The sequence below is a fragment of the Labeo rohita genome, chromosome 3 (genome assembly GCF_022985175.1).
Source record: "Labeo rohita strain BAU-BD-2019 chromosome 3, IGBB_LRoh.1.0, whole genome shotgun sequence".
NCBI classification, from domain to species: Eukaryota; Metazoa; Chordata; class Actinopteri; order Cypriniformes; family Cyprinidae; genus Labeo; species Labeo rohita.
In genome coordinates, this window is record NC_066871.1 from 16,964,806 (window position 1) to 16,991,512 (window position 26,707).

Below are 26,707 nucleotides of genomic sequence, written 5' to 3' on the forward strand. Positions count from 1 at the left end.
AAATAACGAATGTTGGGTTTGAGTTTTTATCACATGAACAATGGTTCTTCTTGTGGGTTTTTGGCTAGTAACTCAAAGGCACCAGTCACTGTGTCGACTACTTCGACTACTGGGGGAAAGGAACCAAAGTCACTGTTTCTTCAGGTAAGACAGTGTTGATATTTTCTGTTATTCCATTTTTATTCAATTTTTAAGATCAGGTAAGGTGGTCTTGGCACAAAATAACATTCAAACGTAACAATAACGTTTATTTATTTATTTATTTATTTATTTATTTATTTATTTATCTATCTATCTATCTATCTTGCTAAATAATGGAAATGGGACGTTGGTAATCGGTAATCCTAAACAATATCGATCTCAAAACTAGTTGCTAGTTGATAACGTAGGCCTATAGGCAAGGCAGTGTATGTAATACTATCAGGGTTATTGCTATTATCACTAACCTTCATGATGTGACGGTGCCTTTGGCTACTGGGGAAAGGGAACAACAGTGACTGTAACATCAGGTAAGAAGTCAGATTTTTGTTTAGTTATACGAGCCAAAAATACAGCAACAACAACAGCAACAACAATGCATGTTTAACAGACTTTTTAGTCTACTAGAGGGAAAAAAAAAAAAAAAAAAAAAACATGAGCTGTGCTACATTTAATTACGAAATAAATAGGATTTTAGATGAGCTTGCTAATATTAAAAATCGTTAGTGTTTTTGTGCACTGAAGAAAGAAAAAAGTATCACTGTGACTACGCTGCCATACTGGGGGAAAGGCACGTCGGTCACAGTGACATCTGGTAAGAAGTAAAATTTACGTTTTTCATAAAGGCTGTCATATGTTTTTAAAATAAATGTAAAACTAAATGTACAGACCACTTCTTAGACTGAATTTAAAAGGATAAATAATCGAATTTGTGGCTTATGATTATAAATGAAAGTGACTTGTCATATACGCGCGTACATAATGGCTTGTTTTTGTACAATATCCATGAGTAAAACTGTCAGTGTGACTATGCTTTTTGACTATTGGGGGAAAGGAACCATGGTCACTGTCTCGTCAGGTAAGAAAAACTTACTAAAACAAAATCTGATTTAATTAAGAGAGATTGTGACAGGCTGATTTTGTCCAAAAGTTGTTTATACATTAAGCAGCGTTTAATTGGCTTTTCGATTAGGACAAATAAAGTCGGTACATGTCTTTAGAGTTTTGCAAGAAACGCAAAGATTCACATTATTTTTGAATAATTAATGTCAAATAATTTAATGTGTACACGCATTCAGATAAAACAACGAATCTGCTACAGGTTATTTAACAGATCCGGAGCATTTCTGAGTTGCATTTTTATACTGCGCTGTAACATTAAACAAATATTTTGTATAACTGGGCTTTCGACTACTGGGGAAGCGGCACCAAAGTCACCGTAACAAACAGTAAGATTTTATTATTAAATTATTAATTGCTGTCAAATGAATGGTTGTTTCATTTGAAAATGTAAAATACTATAATTTTATAGTATTGTTTCGTTATGTACTTGGTAAAAATCACTAACAGTAGTTATTGTGAAACGACTCCTTTTATTGCGTGCGTATAAATATAAGACTAAATAACTGGACTGCAATGTGTCTCGTGCGTTTAACTTTCTACACTGATACAGCCATTAGGCCTATGTGTTATATTTTTAAATAATAGATGAAAGGAAAATAATAGAAAAAAGGTTGACACAGTTTTCATTCTATTTGTTTGTTTTAACTTTCACATTCCAATAGGTTATGTGCACGGATTAATTTGCAATAAACTGAAAAGTAATTCTGTAGTCAAAAAATCCAGTAATAAATAATTTCAAATATATAATACTTCATTTATTACAGCATCCAAGATAAAGAAATATTTCACTTAGTGTGTTTTATTATGCGGCTCATCGAAATACTTTATTCTAATTCAGTCAGCCTCTAATACTAACATAACACCTATCCAGGGGTGCGTTTCCCGTACAACTTAACGTAACTCGCTGATTAACTTGCATAGTACGCTGGACTGTTGTGGAAACGAACTAGCTGTTTCCCGAACACGTCGCATCTCCGTCATTTGAACCACATTAGTTCAACAATGTAGAGCCGCTGTTAATGACGTCGCCGTGCAATAACTTATGTTATTTAACTGATTAAAATCTTTAAAATGCAACTGTATTGAATATGGCACCTAATGACTAATTTACTATTTTTTGCTCCCTGTTATTTCGCTTTATTTGATGTTTGATTCATCGCGTTCTCTCTTACATCATGCCTACTGTGCCCAAGAGTATAATTTATTATGCCCATATGTATTAACAAGGATGCCTAACCACAAGTGGAGAGCTGTAGTTCCAACCACGTAAATGTGTGACGCTGTTTGCGAATGTGCGTTTGAACTATGGTTTCGGGAAACACCAAATCGTCGAACTATGTTGGTAACGACCATAGTTGGCTAACGATTTTGGGAAACGCACCCCAGGGTACCTGTTTTAAAATAGCTATGATCGTGTTCTGTCTCGGTCTCCATAATTTCAAATCAGCATTTAATATCCATATAGTAGCACATAGGCCTATTTGTTAAGTAGGCTGTGTGCAACACAACATACTGTACTAAGATTATCATTCCTGCAAAGCTAACAGGATGATCGGGACTTTGAAGCAAAGTGAGGATACTCCGCGGTGTATTTCTTCTCTTGTAAACCCAGTTAAACTCAATCATATTATTTTATTTTATTATATGTTAATTTATAATTTCATTTTAGTTTGATTTTATATATTATTCATTAATTCATCCATTCAGTCATTAATCTGAGATGTAGTCAAGCTCTCTAATAGGCCTAATAGTATTGCATATGTACCAGGCACGTGTACACATCTTACCCATGCCCTTTTTCCCCTACATTCCGAAGTGCCCTTTTTTTGGTGGCAGTGTTGTTTTTTTCTTCTTCAATAAATTAGTGCCTATTGGTCACCCTTTACGTTTGTCTGCCTGTTTTACAAATATTTAGCCAGTGAGAAGTATTAAAAAGAGCTTGTGACTAAATCTTTTTGAATCCGCTCAAACTGTCAGTCAAACAACCTCATAACGTTGTTAATAAGTTCCACTGCAGCTGAGCTGAACGAAGTATTGCAAGGATAAATGAAGATCTTCTTGTTTCAAAAAGTACAGTGTTTTCTTTACGCAAGAAACTATAAAGACTCATATTTTATGTATTTAAGGGTCTGAGATGTGTGGGACCGGAGAGAGAGGGCCAGCGTTTGCCATCTTGTCTCTGGCCAATACACTTAATAGCCTGTGCATACAGTAGCATTCCATTTCGTTTATAAAATGAGATTTTGGCCAAATGTATTTTACAAAAGGAAAAACTGAGCGCCCATATAGCTACAACAAACTTAGTAATCTGTTGATGAAAACGTAATGTGATGCCGCCGTTTTAATGACGGATAAAATAAGCATTTGCACACATTCACTGTGAAATCTTGATAATTTGTCGTGCAGAATTTAATATTCTAGGCTATAGGCCTGCATAGGCTATATATATATATATATATATATATATATATATATATACTTAACAAATAGGCCTATGTATGCTACTATATGGATATTAAATGCTGATTTGAAATTGTGAAGACCGAGACAGAACACGATCATAGCTATTTTAAAACAGGTACCCTGGGGTGCGTTTCCCATATGTATGTATGTATATAGGGAGAGCTCTCACAATATTTATTATTTTTTACATTGCTGGCTTATTTCAGACCTTCATTAAACCAACATCCCTGGTCCCCAACAGTATAAGTTTTGGCTAGATACATGTTGAATATGCTATATGGCTATATAATCTGCTATTTTGACTGGAATTGTGTTGAACATAATTATTTAAATTATATTTGAAAATAGTTTGGCAAAAATAATTGCTTTACTTTCCCCTCTTCTCAATAACATACATGTTAACCAAATAATACAAATTATCTTATAACACCAAAGAGAATTGTTAAAAAATATATTTTTCTTCAAACTTTATTATTATTATTATGGTCATTAATAGTAAATATTAATTCACTTTTTCAATTACAGCACATGCCCAAGGTCTGTGCACAGTCCTGATATGTACATTACAACCTATATTGTCTGAGAACGATGTCATGTCTCTACAGCTCAACCCTCTGCACCCAAGTCAATCTTCGCCATGTCTCAGTGTACTTCTGATTCTGAGTTCCTCACCATCGGCTGCTTGGCAAGAGGTTTCTCACCTGCAGACTCGCTTACTTTTAAATGGTTGGATCCTGCTGACAAAGAGTTGAGTGATTTTGTGCAGTTTCCGGCGTTCGGACGGGATGGAGACTATACCAAAATCAGCTATCTGCACATAAGAAAAAACAATTCAGATCCTCAAAAACCTTACAAATGCGAAGCTTCAAATCATCAAGGCAAAAAAGAGGCTGATATTATTATACCATGTAAGTTACATTTTTAAAATTTCTAACATTTTACATAAGGTACTTCATGTGTCTCTCTATTGTTTTTACAACATTTAACACTGACGTTCATACTCAACTGCAAGAGCATCATATTTGCTTGCTTAAAAAGGCAAGCTGCACTGTTATTTTGCTTTTCATGTCCTCTCAGCTTTCTCCTGTATGTTGCCAGCCCTATTGCTAGATGACCCTGCAAATGTGTAGACCTACTTAAGTTTGCAAAATGTCGAATGTCCTCCAAATAGTTTCACTGGATGTATTCACTGTTTAAATTACAGTGCCTCCGAGAAATCCAATCCTGAGCATGGTTCCTGTAACAACCCTAAAAAGTAAATCTGTCATGTGTATTATTGAAGATTTCTACCCCAATAAGAACCTCTCGGTACAATGGAAAATAAATGATATAGACAGCATGAGCCAGCTAAAACTGGAAAGTGAACTGAATAATCAAACAGGTTATTATAAAGGATACAGTTTTTATGAAGTCAGCAGTGAGAATTGGGATGCAAATACTCAGTATACCTGTGAGGTCACACACCGGGGAGAACAGTTTAATACAACAGCAAACTTCGAAGGTAAGTCATCTAATGTTGATTTGCTCTCGCTAGTTCACACTTGATTTTTTACAAATTCACACATCTATACACTCCTTCAAACTGATCCCAATTCACAGATAAACACATATATTAGATATTTATATCACAGATTTACACATTAAGTCATATTTACTTTCTTACTCCCTTGTAGCTAAACTGTCGCTGACACTGAAGCCACCAATTCAGAAAGAACCATTTGTTAATACTAAAATTGTCTTGCAAGCTGTTGTTTCTGGAGATGTAGAAAATACAGTGCAAGATGTTTCAGTGTCATGTAAAGTAAAAAATGAGGATGTGCCCAATGAGAATATCACACCAGGGAATGTTGATTTTTCTACTGACATTTCACAATTTAAAAAAATTCATAATGTCATCATTGATACAAAGAAATGGTTTGATGGTGAAATGGTCACCTGCACCATCCATGACACAAATAATAACAGAGACATCAAGCAGCAGATTCATTTTGAAAATGGAGGTAAGTCAGTGTAGCTTCCAAATAATTGACTTTGTGGCTTTATGTATATTTATACAAGTCAGTTTATGTACCTTTGATGTTTTTGGCATTTTTCTGTCTGAATGTCTCTATCACTGTCTTGCATAAAAATGGAAGAAAAAAGTAAATTATATTTATTTTCATACTCCCTTGCAGTTACACTGACACTGAATCCACCAAAAGAGAAAGAACTGTTTCTCCATAATAAAATTGTCTTGCAAGCTGTTGTTTCTGGAGATGTAAAAAAGACAAATGCTTCAGTGTCATGTAAAGTGAATAATGTACCTGTAACCAGTGAAAATATCACATCAGGCAAAATCAGTTTTTCAAATAAAACTTCAGAGTTTATAAGGATCCATAATGTCATAATTGATACAAACAAATGGTTTGATGGTGAAATGGTCACCTGCACCATCCGTGACACAGATAATAACAGAGACGTCAAGCAGGAGATCCATTTTGAAAAAGGAGGTAAGTCAGTGTAGCTTCCAAATAATTGACTTTGTGTCTCTATGTGTATTCATACTCATTTCACAGAGTTTGAATTTCATAGATACTAAAACGGTTGGATGTAATTTTATTGCCTGGCAAAAATCAAGCCCATCTGAAATGCTGTGGGGAGCATTTTTCAGTTTAGACAGGCTTGATTGACTCTTTTTACTCATTATTGTGTGATTCTTCTTTGGAATACTTTAATTAATCTTTATCATTTTCTTCAATTCAGATGGACAGAAACCGAGTGTTGTTATTTACAAACCTGATCTTATCGACAAAGATCGTGTGTCCCTGGTGTGTGAGGTTACTAGCTCTAAACTCGGCGACGTCTATATCATGTGGAAAGTGGGTGATGAGATTTACATAGAGGGCACAACCAGTGCTCCCATCCATCAAAATAACTACACGTCTGTTCACAGTTTTCTAACAATGTCAGAAGAAAAGTATGAACGTCTCAAATCCACCATCACCTGTGCAGTCAAACATGCCAACATGGACCATACAGGATCTCCATTACAAGTTTCAACAAGCCAAAGTAAGCAGGAATAATTTAATTGTTATTACTGTAATGAACAACATATTAATGAACCATCATTATATTTAAATACAGAGTTCTGACATGAAACTCTAGATGGCAAAATCCTGATAGGTCTAATTCATTCTGACCTAATGACATCTTATCACATGGCACAGCTGATTGGTTCTCTCCTGTATCAGTAGCCAATGAGCTCACTGTGCAACATTCAAATAAATGACTACTGCTAACTGTAAGCAGTTTTGCAGCATGCTTCAGAAACCCTCCACCTTCTCTAGCTCAACTTGTATAGATCTGCTACGAGGTGATCCATGTATGTTATGTATTGGCAGTAGCAAGTCTCCGTACTTGCTCTGCCGCAGCAGCAGCAGGAGCTGAATGGCAATCGCCATACTCTAGCCCAGTCAGATGTGCTATGGAAAATTATCCAAACTTCATATCTCTATTATATTTCGTTATTATTATTTTTAATCAGCGCTATTGGTATTCCTTATGTTCTGTTTAAAGGTTTTACAAATGTTTAACAAATGAAAAGCATTCAAAAGAGCTTATCACTAAACCATTGGATGCTCAAACTGTCGGTGAAACCTTGTAACTTCACCCCACCTCCATTTAGACAAAGGTGTAGCGCGCACAGCCTGGAGTCAGCTGTCCGCTTGTTTGCAGTGCAAGAGTAAATAAACAACTGGTGTATAAACAAATAAATAAATAAATAAATAAATAAATAAAATCTTTTCCCCTTTCTATCCCCTTACGCCACTGCCATATCCTATAGTTTTGTGAAATTCCGCCACTGCTCTGTATTGAGAAAACAGAGAAAGAACATTCATATTCTGCTTTTATTTCAGTTCATTCAAGTCAACCCCCATTTAGGAGTTTTGTGCTCTGTAACCCAGATAACTTTAATTTGCACGAAAAGGTAAAATGGCATGTATCGGCTAACTTGTCCATCTCATCATTGCACAAACATAAATTAACAAGTTGTTACGCTGCCACTAGGACTGATGAAGTGGAGATAATAACAGCATCTATCGTAACTTATATCCATTTTGTTAATTAACATTACACATAGTGTACATCTAATTAGAGTTAAGCCAGTCGGCACGGTAGCCCAGGCTCACATAGTCCTAGGACACTATTGTTAAGCCAGTCAGCATGGTGGCCAAGGCTCACATACTCTTAGGCCACTAGTGTTAAGCTTCTCGGCGTGGTAGCCTAGCGGACCTATTCCGCCAAGACCAAATATATTTACATTGTCATGTTCATTTCAATGCCAATCCCTCTGAGAGTTGTCAGAACAAAACTGTTGTTTACTTATATGTTCTCCAGAGCTTTTTCCTCTTGTTGCTCTCTTGTCAGTTGATGTACATTTGATGTTTTGGGCATTTTTCTGTCAAAATGTCTCTATCACTGTCTTGCATAAAAATAGATGAAAACATTAAATTATATTTATTTTCGTACTCCTTTGCAGTTACACTGACACTGAAGCCACCAAAAGAGAAAGAACTGTTTCTCCATAATAAAGTTGTCTTGCAAGCTGTTGTTTCTGGAGATGTAAAAAAGACAGTGCAAGATGCTTCAGTGTCATGTAAAGTGAAGGATGTAATCGTAACCAGTGGAAATATCACACCAGGCAAAATCAGTTTTTCAAATAAAACTTCAGAGTTTATAAGGATCCATAATGTCATAATTGATACAAATAAATGGTTTGATGGTGAAATGGTCACCTGCACCATCCGTGGCACAGATAATAACAGAGACGTCAAGCAGGAGATCCATTTTGAAAAAGGAGGTAAGTCAGTGTAGCTTCAAAATATCTGACTTTGTGTCTCTATGTGTATTCATACTCATTTCACAGAGTTTGAATTTCATAGATACTAAAACGGTTGGATGTAATTTTATTGCCTGGCAAAAATCAAGCCCATCTGAAATGCTGTGGGGAGCATTTTTCAGTTTAGACAGGCTTGATTGACTCTTTTTACTCATTATTGTGTGATTCTTCTTTGGAACATTTTAATTAATCTTTATCATTTTCTTCAATTCAGATGGACAGAAACCGAGTGTTGTTATTTACAAATCTGATCTTATCGACAATGATCGTGTGTCTCTGGTGTGTGAGGTTACTAGCTCTGAACTCGGCGACGTCTATATCATGTGGAAAGTGGGTGATGAGCCTTACATAGAGGGCACAACCTGTGCTCCCATCCATCAAAATAACTACATGTCTGTTCACAGTTTTCTAACAATGTCAGAAGAAAAGTATGAACGTCTTAAATCCAACATCACCTGCGCAGTCAAACATGCCAACATGGACCATACAGGATCTCCATTACAGGTTTCAACAAGCCAAAGTAAGCAGGCAGAATTTAATTGTTATTACTGTAATGAATAAGCAAACCATCATTATATTTAAATACAGAGTTCTGACATGAAACTCTAGATGGCACAATCCCGATAGGTCTAACTCACTCTGACCTAATGACATCTTATCACATGGCACAGCTGATTGGTTCTCTCCTGTATCAGTAGCCAATGAGCTCACTGTGCAACATTCAAATAAATGACTACTGCAAGCTGTAAGCAGTTTTGCAGCATGCTTCAGAAACCCTCCACCTTCTCTAGCTCCACCTGTATAGATCTGCTACGAGGTGATTCATGTATGTTATGTATTGGCAGTAGCATGTCTCTGTATTTGCTCTGCCGCAGCAGCAGCAGGAGCATAGCAGATCTATTCCACCGAGACCAAATACATTTACATTGTCATGTTCATTACCATGCCAATCCCTCTGAGAGTTGTCATGACAGAACTGTTGTTCACTTGTATGTTTTCCAGAGCTTTTTCCTCTTCTTGCTCTCTTGTCAGTTGATGTACCTTTGATGTTTTGGGCATTTTTCTGTCTGAATGTATCTATCACTGTCCTGCACGAAAATGGATGAAAACATCAAATTATATTTATTGTCTTACTCTCATGCAGTTACACTGACACTGAAGCCACCAAATAAGAAAGAACTTTATCTCCATAATAAAGTTGTCTTGCAAGCTGTTGTTTCTGGAGATGTAAAAAAGACAGTGCAAGATGCTTCAGTGTCATGTAAAGTGAAGGATGTAACCGTAACCAGTGGAAATATCACACCAGGGAGTGTTGATTTTTCTACTGACGCTTCACAATTTAACAGAGTTCACAATGTCATAATTGATACAAAGAAATGGTTTGATGGTGAAATGGTCACCTGCACCATCCGTGACACAAATAATAACAGAGACGTCAAGCAGGAGATCCATTTTAAAAAAGGAGGTAAGTCAGTGCAGCTTCCAAATAATTGACTTTGTGTCTCTATGTGTATTCATACACATTTCACAGAGTTTGAATTTCATAGATGCTGAAAGGTTGGATGTAATTTTATTGTCTGGCAAAAAGCAAGCCCATCTGAAATGCTGTGGGGAGCTTTTTTTTCAGTTTAGACAGGCTTGATTGACTCTTTTTACTCATTATTGTGTGATTCTTCTTATGAACATTTTAATCAATCTTTATAATTTTCTTCAATTCAGATGGACAGAAACCGAGTGTTTTTATTCACAAACCTGATCGTATCGACAAAGATTGTGTGTCCCTGGTGTGTGAGGTTACTAGCTCTGAACTCGGCGACGTCTATATCATGTGGAAAGTGGGTGATGAGCCGTACATAGAGGGCACAACCAGTGCTCCCATCCATCAAAATAACTGCACGTCTGTTCACAGTTTCCTAACAATGTCAGAAGAAAAGTATGAACGTCTCAAATCCACCATCACCTGCGCAGTCAAACATGCCAACATGGACCATACAGGATCTCCATTACAAGTTTCAACAAGCCAAGGTATGCAGACAGAATTTAATTATTATTACTGTAATGAACAAGCAAACCATCATTATATTTATATACAGAGTTCTGGCATGAAACTCTAGATGGCCCAATCCTGAGAGGTCTAACTCAATTTGACCTAATGACATCTTATCACATGGCACAGCTGATTGGTTCTCTCCTGTATCAGTAGCCAATGAGCTCACTGCGCAACATTCAAATATATGACTAGTGCTAACTGTAAGCAGTTTTGCAGCATGCTTCAGAAACAGCTGAAATTAACATCAACAATATAAGTAAATGCTCTTTTAATTCATATCGCTGTGCATATTGCGTGGTCTGCCTAACTAAATAAAAAAATGTGCAGCCATAAATAAGTTTAAACTAAGTTTCTTGTTAGCAGTTTGCATTATATGCAGCAGCGAAATTTAAGCACATTAGCAGCAGCATTTAGCATCTGTTTTTATACAGCTGAAGCAACCGCAGTTTAAAGCATGTAATCGCTCTGAGTACACGCCGATCACAAAGGACATGAAAATACGTTCAATGAAATTAAATAAACATCTTGTGTTTGCATTTCAACTGGGGTTCTGCATATACATAGCTATATTTTCAATGTTCACGTTCGTTACTCCAAGGTCTGTGTTTTCATTGTGATGAGCGTGTGGTTGATTTCAGGTGCACGTGCTTATCGCAGTCATTTCAATGACAGTATTTCGGGAGAAGGAAATAAGAGCTATCGCTTAAGATCACTATCTATGGTTGTTGTAGTGAAATGCATTGTGATAGAGTAGTTTCGGAGAAATGTGCTTGTGTGAAGTGTGCTCTCGCTGTGTAGCAGGGGCGGCGTTCCATATAGCAGAGTATGGCAATCGCCATACTCCAGCCCAGTCAGGTGTGCTATGGAAAATTATCCAAACTTCATATCTCTATTATATTTCATTATTATTATTTTTAATCAGCGCTATTGGTATTCCTTATGTTCTGTTTAAAGGTTTTACAAATGTTTAACAAATGAAAAGCATTCAAAAGAGCTTATCACTAAACCATTGGATCCTCAAACTGTCAGTGAAACCTTGTAACTTCACCCCACCTCCATTCAGACAAAGGTGTAGCGCGCACAGCCTGGAGTCAGCTGTCCGCTTGTTTGCAATGCAAGGGTAAATAAACAACTGGTGTATAAATAAATAAATAAATAAATAAAACCTTTTCCCCTTTCTATCCCCTTACGCCACTGCCATACCCTATGGTTTTGTGAAACGCCGCCACTGCTCTGTATTGAGAAAACAGAGAAAGAACATTCATATTCTGCTTTTATTTCAGTTCATTCAAGTCAACCCCCATTTAGGAGTTTTGTGCTCTGTAACCCAGATAACTTTAATTTGCACGAAAAGGTAAAATGGCATGTGTTGGCTAACTTGTCCATCTCATCATTGCACAAACATAAATTAACAAGTTGTTACACTGCCACTAGGACTGATGAAGTGAAGATAATAACAGCAGTTTGCAAATTACTAAATTATGATACTGGCTCAGGTGGATGCTGGGGGTCTTATCTATCTATCGTAACTTATATCCATGTTGTTAATTAACATTACACACAGTGTGTGTCTAATTAGAGTTAAGCCAGTCGGCACGGTAGCCCAGGCTCACATAGTCCTAGGACACTATTGTTAAGCCAGTCAGCATGGTGGCCAAGGCTCACATACTCTTAGGCCACTAGTGTTAAGCCTCTCGGCGTGGTAGCCTAGCGGACCTATTCCGCCAAGACCAAATATATTTACATTGTCATGTTCATTTCAATGCCAATCCCTCTGAGAGTTGTCAGAACAAAACTGTTGTTTACTTATATGTTCTCCAGAGCTTTTTCCTCTTGTTGCTCTCTTGTCAGTTGATGTACCTTTGATGTTTTGGGCATTTTTTCTGTCTAAATGTCTCTATCACTGTCTTGCATAAAAATAGATGAAAACATTAAATTATATTTATTTTCTTACTCCTTTGCAGTTACACTGACACTGAAGCCACCAAATGAGAAAGAACTGTTTCTCCATAATAAAGTTGTCTTGCAAGCTGTTGTTTCTGGAGATGTGTAAAAAAGACAGTGCAAGATGCTTCAGTGTCATGTAAAGTGAAGGATGTAATCGTAACCAGTGGAAATATCACACCAGGGAATGTTGATTTTTCAACTAAAACTTCAGAGTTTATAAGGATTCACAATGTCATAATTGATACAAAGAAATGGTTTGATGGTGAAATGGTCACCTGCACCATCCGTGACACAAATAATAACAGAGACGTCAAGCAGGAGATCCATTTTAAAAAAGGAGGTAAGTCAGTGTAGCTTCAAAATAATTGACATTGTGTGATTATGTGTATTCATACTCATTTCACAGAGTTTGAATTTCATAGATACTGAAAAACGGTTGGATGTAATTTTATTGTCTGGCAAAAAAGCAAGCCCATCTGAAATGCTGTGGGGGGCTTTTTTTCAGCTTAGACTGGCTTGATTGACTTTTCTTATTCATTATTGTCTGATTCTTACTTTGAACATTTTAATCAATCTTTATCATTTTCTCCAATTCAGATGGACAAAAACCAAGTGTTTTTATTCACAAACCTGATCTTATCGACAAAGATCGTGTGTCTCTGGTGTGTGAGGTTACTAGCTCTGAACTCGGCGACGTCTATATCATGTGGAAAGTGGGTGATGAGACTTACATAGAGGGCACAGCCTGTGCTCCCATCCACCAAAAAAACTACACGTCTGTTCACAGTTTTCTAACAATGTCAGAAGAAAAGTATGAACGTCTCAAAGCCACCATCACCTGCGCAGTCAAACATGCCAACATGGACCATACAGGATCTCCATTACAAGTTTCAACAAGCCAAAGTAAGCAGGCAGAATTTAATTGTTATTACTGTAATGAACAAGCAAACCATCATTATATTTAAATACAGAGTTCTGACATGAAACTCTAGATGGCACAATCCCGATAGGTCTAACTCATTCTGACCTAATGACATCTTATCACATGGCACAGCTGATTGGTTGTCTCCTGTATCAGTAGCCAATGAGCTCACTGTGCAACATTCAAATAAATGACTACTGGTAGCTGTAAGCAGTTTTGCAGCATGCTTCAGAAACCCTCCACCTTCTCTAGCTCCACCTGTATAGATCTGCTACAAGGTGATTTCATGCTATGGGATTATTCTTTATATATTGCAGCAGTAATATTTCTTACATGCTCACAGCAGCATGTTGCTCTGGCAGTAGCAAGTCTCCGTACTTGCTCTGCAGCAGCAGCAGCATAGCAGATCTATTCCGCCAAGACCAAATACATTTACATTGTCATGTACATTACCATGCCAATCCCTCTGAGAGTTGTCATGACAGAACTGTTGTTCACTTGTATGTTCTCCAGAGCTTTTCTCTTGTTGCTCTCTTGTCAGTTTATGTACCTTTGATGTTTTGGGCATTTTTCTGTCTAAATGTCTCTATCACTGTCCTGCATGAAAATGGAAGAAAACATTTAATTATATTTATTTTCTTACTCTCTTGCAGTTACACTGACACTGAAGCCACCAAATGAGAAAGAACTATTTTTCCATAATAAAGTTGTCTTGCAAGCTGTTGTTTCTGGAGATGTAAAAAAGACAGTGCAAGATGTTTCAGTGTCATGTAAAGTGAAGGATGTAACCGTAACCATTGGAAAAATCACACCAGGGAATGTTGATTTTTCTACTGACGCTTCACAATTTAACAGAGTTCACAATGTCATAATTGATACAAAGAAATGGTTTGATGGTGAAATGGTCACCTGCACCATCCGTGACACAAATAATAACACAGACATCAACCAGAAGATCCATTTTAAAAAAGGAGGTAAGTCAGTGTAGCTTCCAAATAGTTGACTTTGTGTCTCTATGTGTATTCATACTATTTCACAGAGTTTGAATTTCATAGATCCTGAAAGGTTGGATGTAATTTTATTTTCTGGCAAAACAACAAAAAAATACAAGCCCGTCTGAAATGCTGTGGGGAGTTATTTTTCAGCTTAGACTGGCTTGATTGACTCTTTATACTCGTTGTGATTCTTCTTTTTAACATTTTAATCAATCTTTATAATTTTCTCCAATTCAGATGGACAGAAACCGAGTGTTTTTATTCACAAACCTAATCTTATCGACAAAGATCACGTGTCCCTGGTGTGTGAGGTTACTAGCTCTGAACTTGGCGATGTCTATATCATGTGGAAAGTGGGTGATGAGCCGTACATAGAGGGCACAACCAGTGCTCCCATCCATCAAAATAACTACACGTCTGTTCTCAGTTTCCTAACAATGTCAGAAGAAAAGTATGAACGTCTCAAAGCCACCATCACCTGCGCAGTCAAACATGCCAACATGGACCATACAAGACCTCCATTACAAGTTTCAACAAGCCAAAGTAAGCAGGCACAATTTAAGTGTTATTACTGTAATGTACAAGCAAACCATCATTATGTTTATCTGTTGTTCACTTGTATGTTCTCTAGAGATTTTTCTCTTGTTGCTATCTTGTCAGTTTATGTACCTTTGATGTTTTTGGGCAGTTTTTGTCTAAATGTCTCTATCACTGTCCTGAATGAAAATGGATGAAAACAATAAATTATATTTATTTTCTTACTCTCTTGCAGTTACACTGACACTGAAGCCACCAAATGAGAAAGAACTGTTTGTCCATAATAAAGTTGTCTTGCAAGCTGTTGTTTCTGGAGATGTAAAAAATACAGTGCAAGATGCTTCAGTGTCATGTAAAGTGAAGGATGTAACCGTAACCAGTGGAAAGATCACACCAGGAAATGTTGATTTTGCTACTGACGCTTCACAATTTAAAAGAGTTCACAATGTTATAATTGATACAAAGACATGGTTTGATGGTGAAATAGTCACCTGCACCATCCGTGACACTAATAACAGAGACGTCAAGCAGGAGATCCATTTTAAAAAAGGAGGTAAGTCAGTGTAGCTTCCAAATAATTGACTTTGTGTCTCTATGTGTATTCATACTCATTTCACAGAGTTTGAATTTCATAGATCCTGAAAGGTTGGATGTAATTTTATTTTCTGGCAAAAAAAAAAAAAAAAAAAAAAGCCCATCGGAAATGCTGTGGGGAGCTTTTTTTCAGCTTAGACTGGCTTTATTGACTTTTGTTATTGATTATTGTGTGATTCTTCTTTTCGAACATTTTAATCAATCTTTATTATTTTCTCCAATTCAGATGGACAGAAACCAAGTGTTTTTATTCACAAACCTGATCTTATCGACAATGATCGTGTGTCTCTGGTGTGTGAGGTTACTAGCTCTGAACTCGGCGACGTCTATATCATGTGGAAAGTGGGTGATGAGCCTTACATAGAGGGCACAACCAGTGCTCCCATCCATCAAAATAACTACACGTCTGTTCTCAGTTTCCTAACAATGTCAGAAGAAAAGTATGAACGTCTCAAAGCCACCATCACCTGCGCAGTCCAACATGCCAACATGGACCATACAAGACCTCCATTACAAGTTTCAACAAGCCAAAGTAAGCAGGCACAATTTAAGTGTTATTACTGTCATGTACAAGCAAACCATCATTATGTTTATCTGTTGTTCACTTGTATGTTCTCCAGAGCTTTTCTCTTGTTGCTCTCTTGTCAGTTTATGTACCTTTGATGTTTTTGGGCATTTTTTGTCTAAATGTCTCTATTACCATCCTGCATGAAAATGGGTGAAAAAAATAAATTATATTTATTTTCTTACTCTCTTGCAGTTACACTGACACTGAAGCCACCAAATGAGAAAGAACTGTTTGTCCATAATAAAGTTGTCTTGCAAGCTGTTGTTTCTGGAGATGTAAAAAATACAGTACAAAATGCTTCAATGTCATGTAAAGTGAAGGATAAACGTGTGCCCAATGAGAATATCACATCAGGGAATGTTGATTTTTCTACTGATGCCTCACAATTTCAAAAAATTCACAGTGTCATCATTGATACAAAGACATGGTTTGATGGTGAAATAGTCACCTGCACCATTCGTGACACAAATAATAACAGAGACGTCAAGCAGGAGATCCATTTTAAAAAAGGAGGTAAGTCAGTGTAGCTTCCAAATAATTGACTTTGTGTCTCTATGTGTATTCATACTCATTTCACAGAGTTTGAATTTCATAGATGCTGAAATGTTGGACGTAATTTTATTGTCTGGCCAAAAAGCAAGCCCATCAGAAATGCTGTGTTGAGCTTTTTTTCAGTTTAGACATGCATGATTGACTTTTCTTATTCATTATTGTGTGATTCTTCTTTTTGAACATTTTAATCAATCTTTATTATTTTCTCCAATTCAGATGGACAAAAACCGAGTGTTTTTATTCACAAACCTGATCTTATCAGCAAAGACTGTGTGTCCCTGGTGTGTGAGGTTACTAGCTCTGAACTCGGCGACGTCTATATCATGTGGAAAGTGGGTGATGAGCCTTACATAGAGGGCACAACCAGTGCTCCCATCCACCAAAATAACTACACGTCTGTTCTCAGTTTCCTAACAATGTCAAAAGAAAAGTATGAAAGTCTCAAAACCACCATCACCTGTGCAGTCAAACATGCCAACATGGACCATACAGGACCTCCATTACAAGCTTCAACAAGCCAAAGTAAGCAGGCAGAATTTAATTGTTATAACTGTAATGAACAAGCAAACCATCATTATATTTAAATACAGAGCTCTGACATGAAACTCTAGATGGCGCAATCCCGATAGGTCTAACTCAATCTGACCTAATGACATCTTATCACATGGCACAGCTGATTGGTTCTGTCCTGTATCAGTATCCAATGAGCTCACTGCGCAACATTGAAATAAATGACTACTGCTAGCTGTAAGCAGTTTTGCAGCATGCTTCAGAAACCTTCCACCTTCCCCAGCTCCACCTGTATAGATCTGCTACGAAGTGATTCATGTATGCTATTGGGATTATTCTTTTATATGTGCAGCAGTAATATTTCTTACATGCTCACAGCAGCATGTTGCGAATGTATTGGCAGTAGCAAGTCTCCGTACTTGCTCTGCCGCAGCAGCAGCGTAGCAGATCTATTCCGCCAAGACCAAATACATTTACATTGTCATGTACATTACCATGCCAATCCCTCAGAGAGTTGTCATGACAGAACTGTTGTTCACTTGTATGTTCTCCAAAGCTTTTCTCTTGTTGCTCTCTTGTCAGTTTATATACCTTTGATGTTTTGGGCATTTTTCTGTCTAAATGTCTCTATCACTGTCCTGCATGAAAATGGAAGAAAACATTGAATTATATTTATTTTCTTACTCCCTTGCAGTTACACTGACACTGAAGCCACCAAATGAGAAAGAACTGTTTGTCCATAATAAAGTTGTCTTGCAAGCTGTTGTTTCTGGAGATGTAAAAAAGACAGTGCAAGATGCTTCAGTGTCATGTAAAGTGAAAGATGTAACTGTAACCAGTGGAAACATCACACCAGGAAATGTTGATTTTTCTACTGACGCTTCGCAATTTAAAAGAGTTCACAATGTTATAACTGATACAAAGACATGGTTTGATGGTGAAACTGTCACCTGCACCATCCGTGACACAAATAATAACAGAGACATCAAGCAGGAGATTCATTTTAAAAAAGGAGGTAAGTCAGTGTAGCTTCCAAATAATTGACTTTGTTGCTTTATGTGTATCATTTCACAGAGTTTGAATTTCATAGATCCTGAAAGGTTGGACGTAATTTTATTTTCTGGCAAAAAAAAAAAAAAAAAAAAAAAAAAAAAAAGCCCATCTGAAATGCTGTGGGGAGCTTTTTTTCAGCTTAGACTGGCTTGATTGACTTTTGTTATTGATTATTGTGTGATTCTTCTTTTCAAACGTTTTAATCAATCTTTATTATTTTCTCTAATTCAGATGGACAGAAACCGACTGTTTTTATTCACAAACCTGATCTTATCGACAAAGACCGTGTGTCCCTGGTGTGTGAGGTTACTAGCTCTGAACTCGGCGACGTCTATATCATGTGGAAAGTGGGTGATGAGCCTTACATAGAGGGCACAACCAGTGCTCCCATCCATCAAAATAACTACACGTCTGTTCTCAGTTTCCTAACAATGTCAAAAGAAAAGTATGAAAAAGCCACCATCACCTGCGCAGTCAAACATGCCAACATGGACCATACAGGATCTCCATTACAAGCTTCAACAAGCCAAAGTAAGCAGGCACAATTTAAGTGTTATTACTGCAATGCATAAGCAATCCATTATTATGTTTATCTGCTGTTCACTTGTATGTTCTCCACAGCTTTTTGTTTATTAACATTCAACATAACATAACATTCAATTGTAAGTAATTTATAAGTCATTAGTTAATGATGAAATAATCATTTAGAAAACATTTACAAAAGATTACTAAGTGATATGCTAACAATTTGTATATGTTTTTTTTAATTCATTTACAAGTCATTTACAAGTAATTAGTTAATGACGAACTAATCATTTACAAAACATGACTACACTCTAAAAAATGCTGGGTTAAAAACAACCCAATTTGGGTTATTTTGGCAACCCAGCGCTGGGTGAAAAAGGGACAAACCCAACGCTGGGTTGTTTTGACCCAGCGAATTGGGTTGAATTATTGACCCAGCATGACTGAAGAGGGTAAAGATGGTAAACACATGGAGTATTTTAGCGCTGTACATCTGATGTGATCTTCAGTGGAGGGTAAAACTGGTTTACATTATCACTAGATCCCACACACTCCACACAGAACACAAGTCTGTGCTGATGAGAGAAAGGGTTTACACGTTTATTCACTTGACAGCAAATAATTTATTATTATTTAAAAAAAGAAAATAGTATTAGAATAATTGCATTTTGTGCTTTTTAACAGACCAGCTTACATTATTTATTAATGGTTTGATCATCATTTGTTCATGATTAACAAATGCTTATTGAGATAATAGTACAATGTTGACATTTCAATGATTAATAAGTGATAAATAATATATATACTATTAACTTAACCATTTACTAAGGATCTGTTTGATTATTTCATGATATGCTATTTTTTAAGATAATTTAATTTTAAATCGCTAGCCTATTATTTAGTAATCATTTGTGAATGTATAGTCATGTTTTGTAAATGATTAGTTCATGATTATCTAATCACTTGTAAATTATTTATAATTCAATCTACAATTAAATTAACATATCACTTATTAATCATTTATAAACACATAGTTATGTTTTGCAAATGATTAGTTCATCATTAACTAATTACTTGTAAATGATCTTGTAATTGACTTGTAAATGAATTAACAAAACATACACAAATTGTTAGCATATCACTTATTAATCATTTGTGGATGTTTTGTAAATGATTATTTCATCATTAAATAATCACTTATAAATTACTTACAACTGACCGTTATTATAAAGTTTTTGTGCATTTTTTGTCTAAATTTGCCATGAAGATAGCCTCAGATGCTGACATTAAAATTTATACTACTACTGCTATCACTACCGCATGACTGTGGATGAGAACATTCAATTTTACTTATTTTCTTACTCCCTTTCAATTTTACTTATTTTCTTACTCCCTTACAGCTACATTTACACTGACACTCAAATCACCCAATGAGAGAGAACTGTTTGTCAATAATACAGTTGTCTTGGAAGCTGTTGTTTCTGGAGATGCACAAAAAACAGTGAAAGAAGCTTTGGTGTCATGCAAGGTGAAGGATGTTCCTATAACCAGTGAAAATATCACACCAGGAGATATTGTCTTTTCTACCAACACTTCACTGTTTATAAAAATTCACAATGTCACCATTGACACAAAGAAATGGTTTGATGGTGAAATGGTCACCTGCACCATCCGTGACACAAATAATAACAGAGACATCAAGCAGGAGATCCATTTTGATAAAGGAGGTAAGTCAGTGTAAAACTTTCAAGTAATTGACTCTATGTGCATTATAGATGAACGGTTGGAAATAATGTTGTTTGAATATTTTCCCTGTCAAAAAGCCTAGACTACCTTAATACACTATTGTTATTTATTAATGTGAGTTTAATGAACCTTTATCTTTTTTTCCAATTCAGATGGAAAGAAACCCAATGTTACCATTTACAAACCTGATAGTATCAAAGATCCTGTCTCTCATGTGTGTGAAGTCACCAGTCCTAAACTCGGTGATGTCTATATAATGTGGAAAGTGGATGAAGAGCCTTACATAGAGGGCAGAACCAGTGCTCGCATCTATCAAGAGAAGTCCTTTTCTGTTCTCAGCATCCTAACAATGACAAAACAAGAGCCTGAAGATCACAAAACCATCACCTGCGCAGTCAAACATGCCAACATGAATAATACAGAATCTCCATTACAAGTATCAACAAGCCCAGGTAAACAGCAAGAATTTTCATGTTATTAATGTGGAAAGCATTTCCAAACTATCATTGTTCATCTGTTCAGTGTTCCAGTGTTTTTGTCCTGTTGCTCTCCTGTCAGATTGTGTGCAGTATCTTTGATGTTGTTTGTGCATATATCTGTCTGTATGTTTGTATTGCTTTACTGCATGGGTCATACATTGAATTCAAATTACAATTAAAAATGTTTAGTTTGATGTTGCATGCAATAAATACAATTACATGAAATCATAGTCAACATAATATCAAAGTGCACATTTATGTTTTGTCTTGTGCTTACTGTACTGCCTCTAATATATTATATTTTGATACTGCTTAAGACATGATTCAAATAAAAAATGATGATACTTTTGGTTTGTAATTTTTAATGTTGTTTTAGAATATTAGGCAATTCATCTTTGTGTTTGCATGATTTACTCCAGCTCTCATATGGTTCTTATATTCAGAAACCTTGCATGCGCCACTTTCTGGTCCTGTTTTTATCAGTATTTAGAGAAATTAGAATATTTGTGTGACTCTGCACTTAGCAAAGCCACATTTCAACCAGTAATTCAGATAGTTTGTTGTAGGGATATGATATTTTATGTGTGCCTGTTTTATTAGTATATCAGTATTAGTTGTAGTATACTGTTACTGTAGTAACAATGGGTGAAAGACAGGACAATGCTATATGTTTGTCTCTTCAGTGTACACTCAGTTGTGTGTGCAAATAAATATATGTGAGTACATACTGAAAAGCTGTCGTGCTTACTTACTTATAGTGTTACTATAAGTCTAATAATACTGGACTTTAAATTCAGGATGTATGATTTATGTTTCCATATGTGTTGTACCATGTGCTTACCATACATATGTGTCCTGTACATGTGTTTTTCTTTTCAGATGAGTCACCTGATCCAGAGAATGGTTTTGCTCTGGACTGCAATAAAGATGTTCTGGAGGAGGATGAGTTCAGAAGTCTCTGGTCCACTGCCACCTCATTCATCTTCCTCTTCCTCTTTTCTCTGATCTACAGCGCTGTACTCAGCTTCTGCAAGGTCATCTAAATATCACTTCATAATGTACAGATCATTTTAAACAAAATGATGACTTTTGAACTCTTTTTACTTGACTATGTTATCCATACTGTTACAGTTTAAAAAACATGCCTCATTAAAGATTGTGTTATGTCTTTAATGTGTTAACTAAATATATTTTTTTCCCCTAGGTGAAGCAGTGATGATTTATTAAAAGAACATGTGAAGTTTTTTTTTTTTCATGACTGTAATTAAATATTAGCCTAATCTGTTTTGAAATAAAAAGGAAAATAACTATATTCTTCTTTTTTTTTTCTTCTTCTTCTTTTTCTTGCTCTGTCTTTGGCTGTCTCTTGGTAAATCTGTCTAAAAAACATGTAGGCTTACTAAAATGTTGAAACTACATAAATTGCCCTGTGCTAACATATTCAACTGTTGGGTGAAGGACTAGGCACCTATTCTAGCCCTGTGATACTTCAACTACAGGGGAAATGTTTCCGTAGACTATCTCTACATCACTTAATTACTGGGGAAAGGACACTTTTTGTTTGTTTCATGTTAGGCTTTATTTAATTTTTTCATGATGTATTATATGATGTATTATATGATATGTCAATTCCTGCATTTTGTATTGTCTATAATTATTAAAATAAAATTGTTTCCTTTTTTGAGATAAATCAGAATTTTAAGGTTATGTTTTTACAGCGAGTAGCCCAAACCTACTTCAGTGTAGTCCAGCATTACTTGTACAATCACTTCTCTTTCCGAAAGTAACCTCAGTCTAGATTTATTCTATTTCAAGAACCTTCAATCTTAATAGTGAAATAGTGTGAGATGAATGATTGTCATCGAGAAAAAATAGAGATCTATTAGAGACTAATTCAAACTGCACACAACTCATGTATACCTATGATTTAGCCTACACAATGCCGAAATGTGGACAGAAACGTAGAAACTAGTCATTAAATTGGAATAAATAGAAAATTTTAGGTAATTTTCACTTAAAACAGATCACCATATGGGCTAGTGTCTGTGAATATTGAACCGCAAATTTAAATATGAATTCTGCATGGTCTGTGTGTCTCTGTGTGAATGAATGGCGCAGATGGCCCTAAAAATGTATTTTTATGTTCAACTTTTAATAAATTGCTGTTAAATTGAATAAGTTTCATGACTTCAAGACATGATTTTTGATGAATAAACTTTAATTTAACTATTCAAATGGAGTCCATAAAAATGGACTGAAAATGGGGGGGAAATGGAATCCAGAAAAATGTTTAAAAATCAAATGTAATTTGGGAAAAAATAAAACATAGGGTCAAAGGTGCAATGTGTTTCTCATCACATTATGTGTTTTTCTCTCGGTTTTCGTTTGTTGTATTTAAATATTTAATCTCTGGGGATCCACCAGTGCAGCTGCACATCTCACATTTAGCAGCTGCAAACTGTTGAGCACTCAAAGAATTTGATTTTTTGTTTTTAATAATAGCCAAACAGTAATGAACTGAACAACCCATGTGTAGCTTCTAACAAGCTTGAATTCAAAAACAAATTGCCATGCTGTAAAATGGATCATTTTTATTTAATCTTTGATCATTCTGTGATCTGATTCAATTGTAGCAACATCCTCTTAAAATGAAGTCATCACTGCTAATGCTCAATAAACCACTTAAGACTTACTTGAATTACATTTTGTGGTCTTTTCAAAATTATGCCGCTGAAAACATGCTGAGAAAGTTTGCTCGAAGGAATTTCAGAATGTCAAAATATTAGATCTATTCGAGAGTGTCCATGTATTCAGGTTTCTCTTTCTTCCTCTTTTTTCTCACACCTGCTAAAGTTAAAAATACCAGAAATTATCGTGATAAATTTTAAGCCCATATCACCCATCCCTACTGGACACCATCTGAGCCAAACAAGTTTATCTTAGTCTCATCAGACCATAGTACATGGTTCCAGTAATTCATGCTCTTGGCTATATAAAAGAAACAGTGGAAAAGGCTTCAGTGTCATGCTCAGTGAATGAAGCTAGAATCGATGTGAGAACAGTAAAAGTTTAATTTTCTAATGACATTTCACAGTCTATTCAAAAATTCAATGTCACTGTCAGTACAAAGAAATGGTTTGATGGTGAAATTGTCACCTGCACCACCAGTGACACAAATAATAACAGAGACGTCAAGCAGGAGATCCAATTTAAAAAAGGAGGTAAGTCAGTGTAAAATGTAAAATTAACTTTGTGGTTCTATGTGCAGTTATAGATGCTGAAAAGTTTTGCCTGGCAAAAAAAAAAAAAAAAAAAAAAATGATTAAAAAAAAATTAAAATGATTTTGCGGTCAAAAAGACTAGATTGCCTTGATACACTATTGTTATTCATTATTATGTTTAATAAACCTTTATCACTTCCTCCAATTCAGATGGAAAGACATCTACTGTTACTATTTACAAACCTGATAGTATGGACACAGAAACTGTCTCTCATGTGTGTGAGGTCACCAGTCCTAAACTTGGCGATTTCTATACCACGTGGAAAATGGGTCAGCCTTACATAGAGGGCAGAACCAGTGCTCCCATCCATCAAAATAACTATATGTCTGCTCTCAGCATCTTAACAATGACACAACAAGAGTATGAAGATCTCAAAACCACCATCACTTACGCAGTCATACATACCAACATGAAAAATACAAGATCTCCATTACAAGTGTCAACAGGCAAAAGTAAACAGTCAGAACTTTCATGTGATTAATGTACAAACATTTCCCAAACTATTACTGTTTATCTGTTGTTCAATGTTTTAGTGCTTTTGTCCTGTTGTTCCCTTGTCAGATTATGTACAGTATCTTTGATGTTGTTTTTTGTGCATATATCTGTCTGTATGTCTGTATCACTTTACTGCATGGGTCAAATCATCAAAGTCAAATTACACGCATGACTATATGTTTAATTTAATATTTACTTACATGTTGCGTGTAAGTAAATATGGTCACATGAAAACATTGTCAGAACAATATCATGGAGCTTCTTTATTTTTTGTTCTGTGCTCACTGTACTGCTGTTTGCCTATAATATATCATGCTATTTTTGTGTTGTATTACAAGCAATAAATATTTGCATTTGCATGATATAATTCAGCTCTCACATTGTCTTCCTAATCAGAAACTTGGTGTGCTTCAGTTTCTGCTCCTGTTTTTTCAGTATTTACAGAAAGTAATAATATGCCTATGCATATTTTAATGAAGTGTATGTTCTAACGCACTAACAATGTCTAACAGACACGACAATAATATACAGTTTGTTTGTCTCTTCAGTGTACACTCTGTTAAAGGCACACATTCATGTACATGTGTGCAATACATAAAGCTGTCATGTGCTTAAGTGTTACTAGAAGTCCAATAATAATGGACTTTAAATTCAGGATGAATGTTTTATGTTCTCCTATATGTGTTGCACCATGTGCTTACTATATGTCCTGTACCTGTGTTTCTTCTTTTTCAGGTGAGTCACCTGAGCCAGAGAATGGTTTTGCTCTGGACTGAGCAAAACCATTTAGAGGTCTCTGGTCTACTGCCACCTCATTCATCTTCCTCTTCCTCTTTTCTCTGACCTACAGCGCTGTACTCAGCTTCTTTCTTCAAGGTAATACAAATATTAATAAATAATGTGCAGAGGATTTTAAGTAAGATGATGCCTTTTGGAACTCTTTTACTGCATGTTGTTAGTGTTATACGCATGCTTCAATTTAGATTGTATTATGCTTTAAATGTGTTTTTAACTATAGATATTTTTTTCCCCAGGTGAAGCACTGATGGTTTGTTAAAAGAACTGGTGAAGACTCCAAGGTTTCTTATTTGTTTTGTAAATGTAATTAAATGTTAGTCAAATCTATTTCGAAATCAAAAAGGAAAATAACCATCTCTGTCTCTTTTTTGCTCTGTTCCTGTCTTTCTGTAAGCTACTTTAAAAACATATAGGCTTACTGAGATGTTGAAACTACATAATTTGCCTCTGTGCACACAGACATATATGCATGTATGAGTGTTTACATACATCAGTAAAGTCTTATGTCACTGTCAAAATGAGATTTTTTTTTATTCTTTTTTTTTTTTTATTCTTTCGAATATTATATCTGCCTCTTACTACAAATTACATTATCTTGCATTTTCAGTAGATATTACTCTGATATTCGCAGAGATCCCTCAAACATACTAAAACATGAGAATAAATATATAAAGACATACAGCCATGACTTCAGTCTTGATGTGTTTTTTTGCTTATCTAAAAGTACGAGTGCAAAAACATCTATAGATTTTAGATGAATGGCTAAATCAAACAGATTAATAAAGTAAATCTTTTGAACAGGATTGGAATATTTTGAAGACTCATATCTCAAACAGATCTGAAAAATCTCCATTTTTACAATTATTTCTATGTTCTTTCAGTTATTCAGATGTTAAGATGATTCAGAGTGCACACAAATTCCTAGAAAAGCTGGACTTTAGGGTAATGTAAATGTGCATTGCAATGGGTTTCACATCACATTTCACTGTGTGTTTTTCTCTCCTTTTCGGTTATTGTATTTGAATATTTCATCTCTGGGGATTCACCAGTGCAGATGCACATCTCAGCAGCTGCAAACGGTCGAGCACTAAAGGATTTTTTTTATTATTTATTTATTTATTTTTTTAATAATAGCCAAACAGTAATGAACTGAACAACCCATGTGCAGTTTCTAACAAGCATGATGAGCTGCAAAGAATTCACAACAAATT

At 35.6% G+C, this 26,707-nt stretch overlaps 1 protein-coding gene and 1 gene segment (V, D, J or C); both read left to right on the plus strand.

The window, feature by feature from the left end:
- The first annotated feature begins 1,377 nt into the window (after positions 1 to 1,377).
- Positions 1,378 to 23,036, plus strand: LOC127159689 (uncharacterized). Its single transcript, XM_051102479.1, is given in 25 exon segments — positions 1,378 to 1,427; positions 4,170 to 4,472; positions 4,769 to 5,065; positions 5,238 to 5,564; positions 5,739 to 6,053; positions 6,307 to 6,612; positions 8,084 to 8,404; positions 8,658 to 8,963; positions 9,588 to 9,908; positions 10,163 to 10,468; positions 12,458 to 12,543; positions 12,546 to 12,780; positions 13,038 to 13,343; positions 14,016 to 14,336; positions 14,595 to 14,900; positions 15,130 to 15,447; positions 15,715 to 16,020; positions 16,249 to 16,569; positions 16,825 to 17,130; positions 17,813 to 18,133; positions 18,403 to 18,702; positions 20,097 to 20,423; positions 20,595 to 20,894; positions 21,801 to 21,955; positions 22,126 to 23,036. Coding segments are annotated over 24 exon segments (6,690 nt in total). The 5' UTR covers positions 1,378 to 1,427; positions 4,170 to 4,201; the 3' UTR covers positions 22,138 to 23,036.
- An 847-nt stretch (positions 23,037 to 23,883) lies between these two features.
- LOC127158788 (Ig gamma-1 chain C region, membrane-bound form-like) lies at positions 23,884 to 25,847 on the plus strand. The segment is given in 5 exon segments: positions 23,884 to 23,973; positions 24,016 to 24,142; positions 24,353 to 24,655; positions 25,434 to 25,574; positions 25,733 to 25,847. Coding segments are annotated over 5 exon segments (684 nt in total).
- The last annotated feature ends 860 nt before the right edge of the window (positions 25,848 to 26,707 follow it).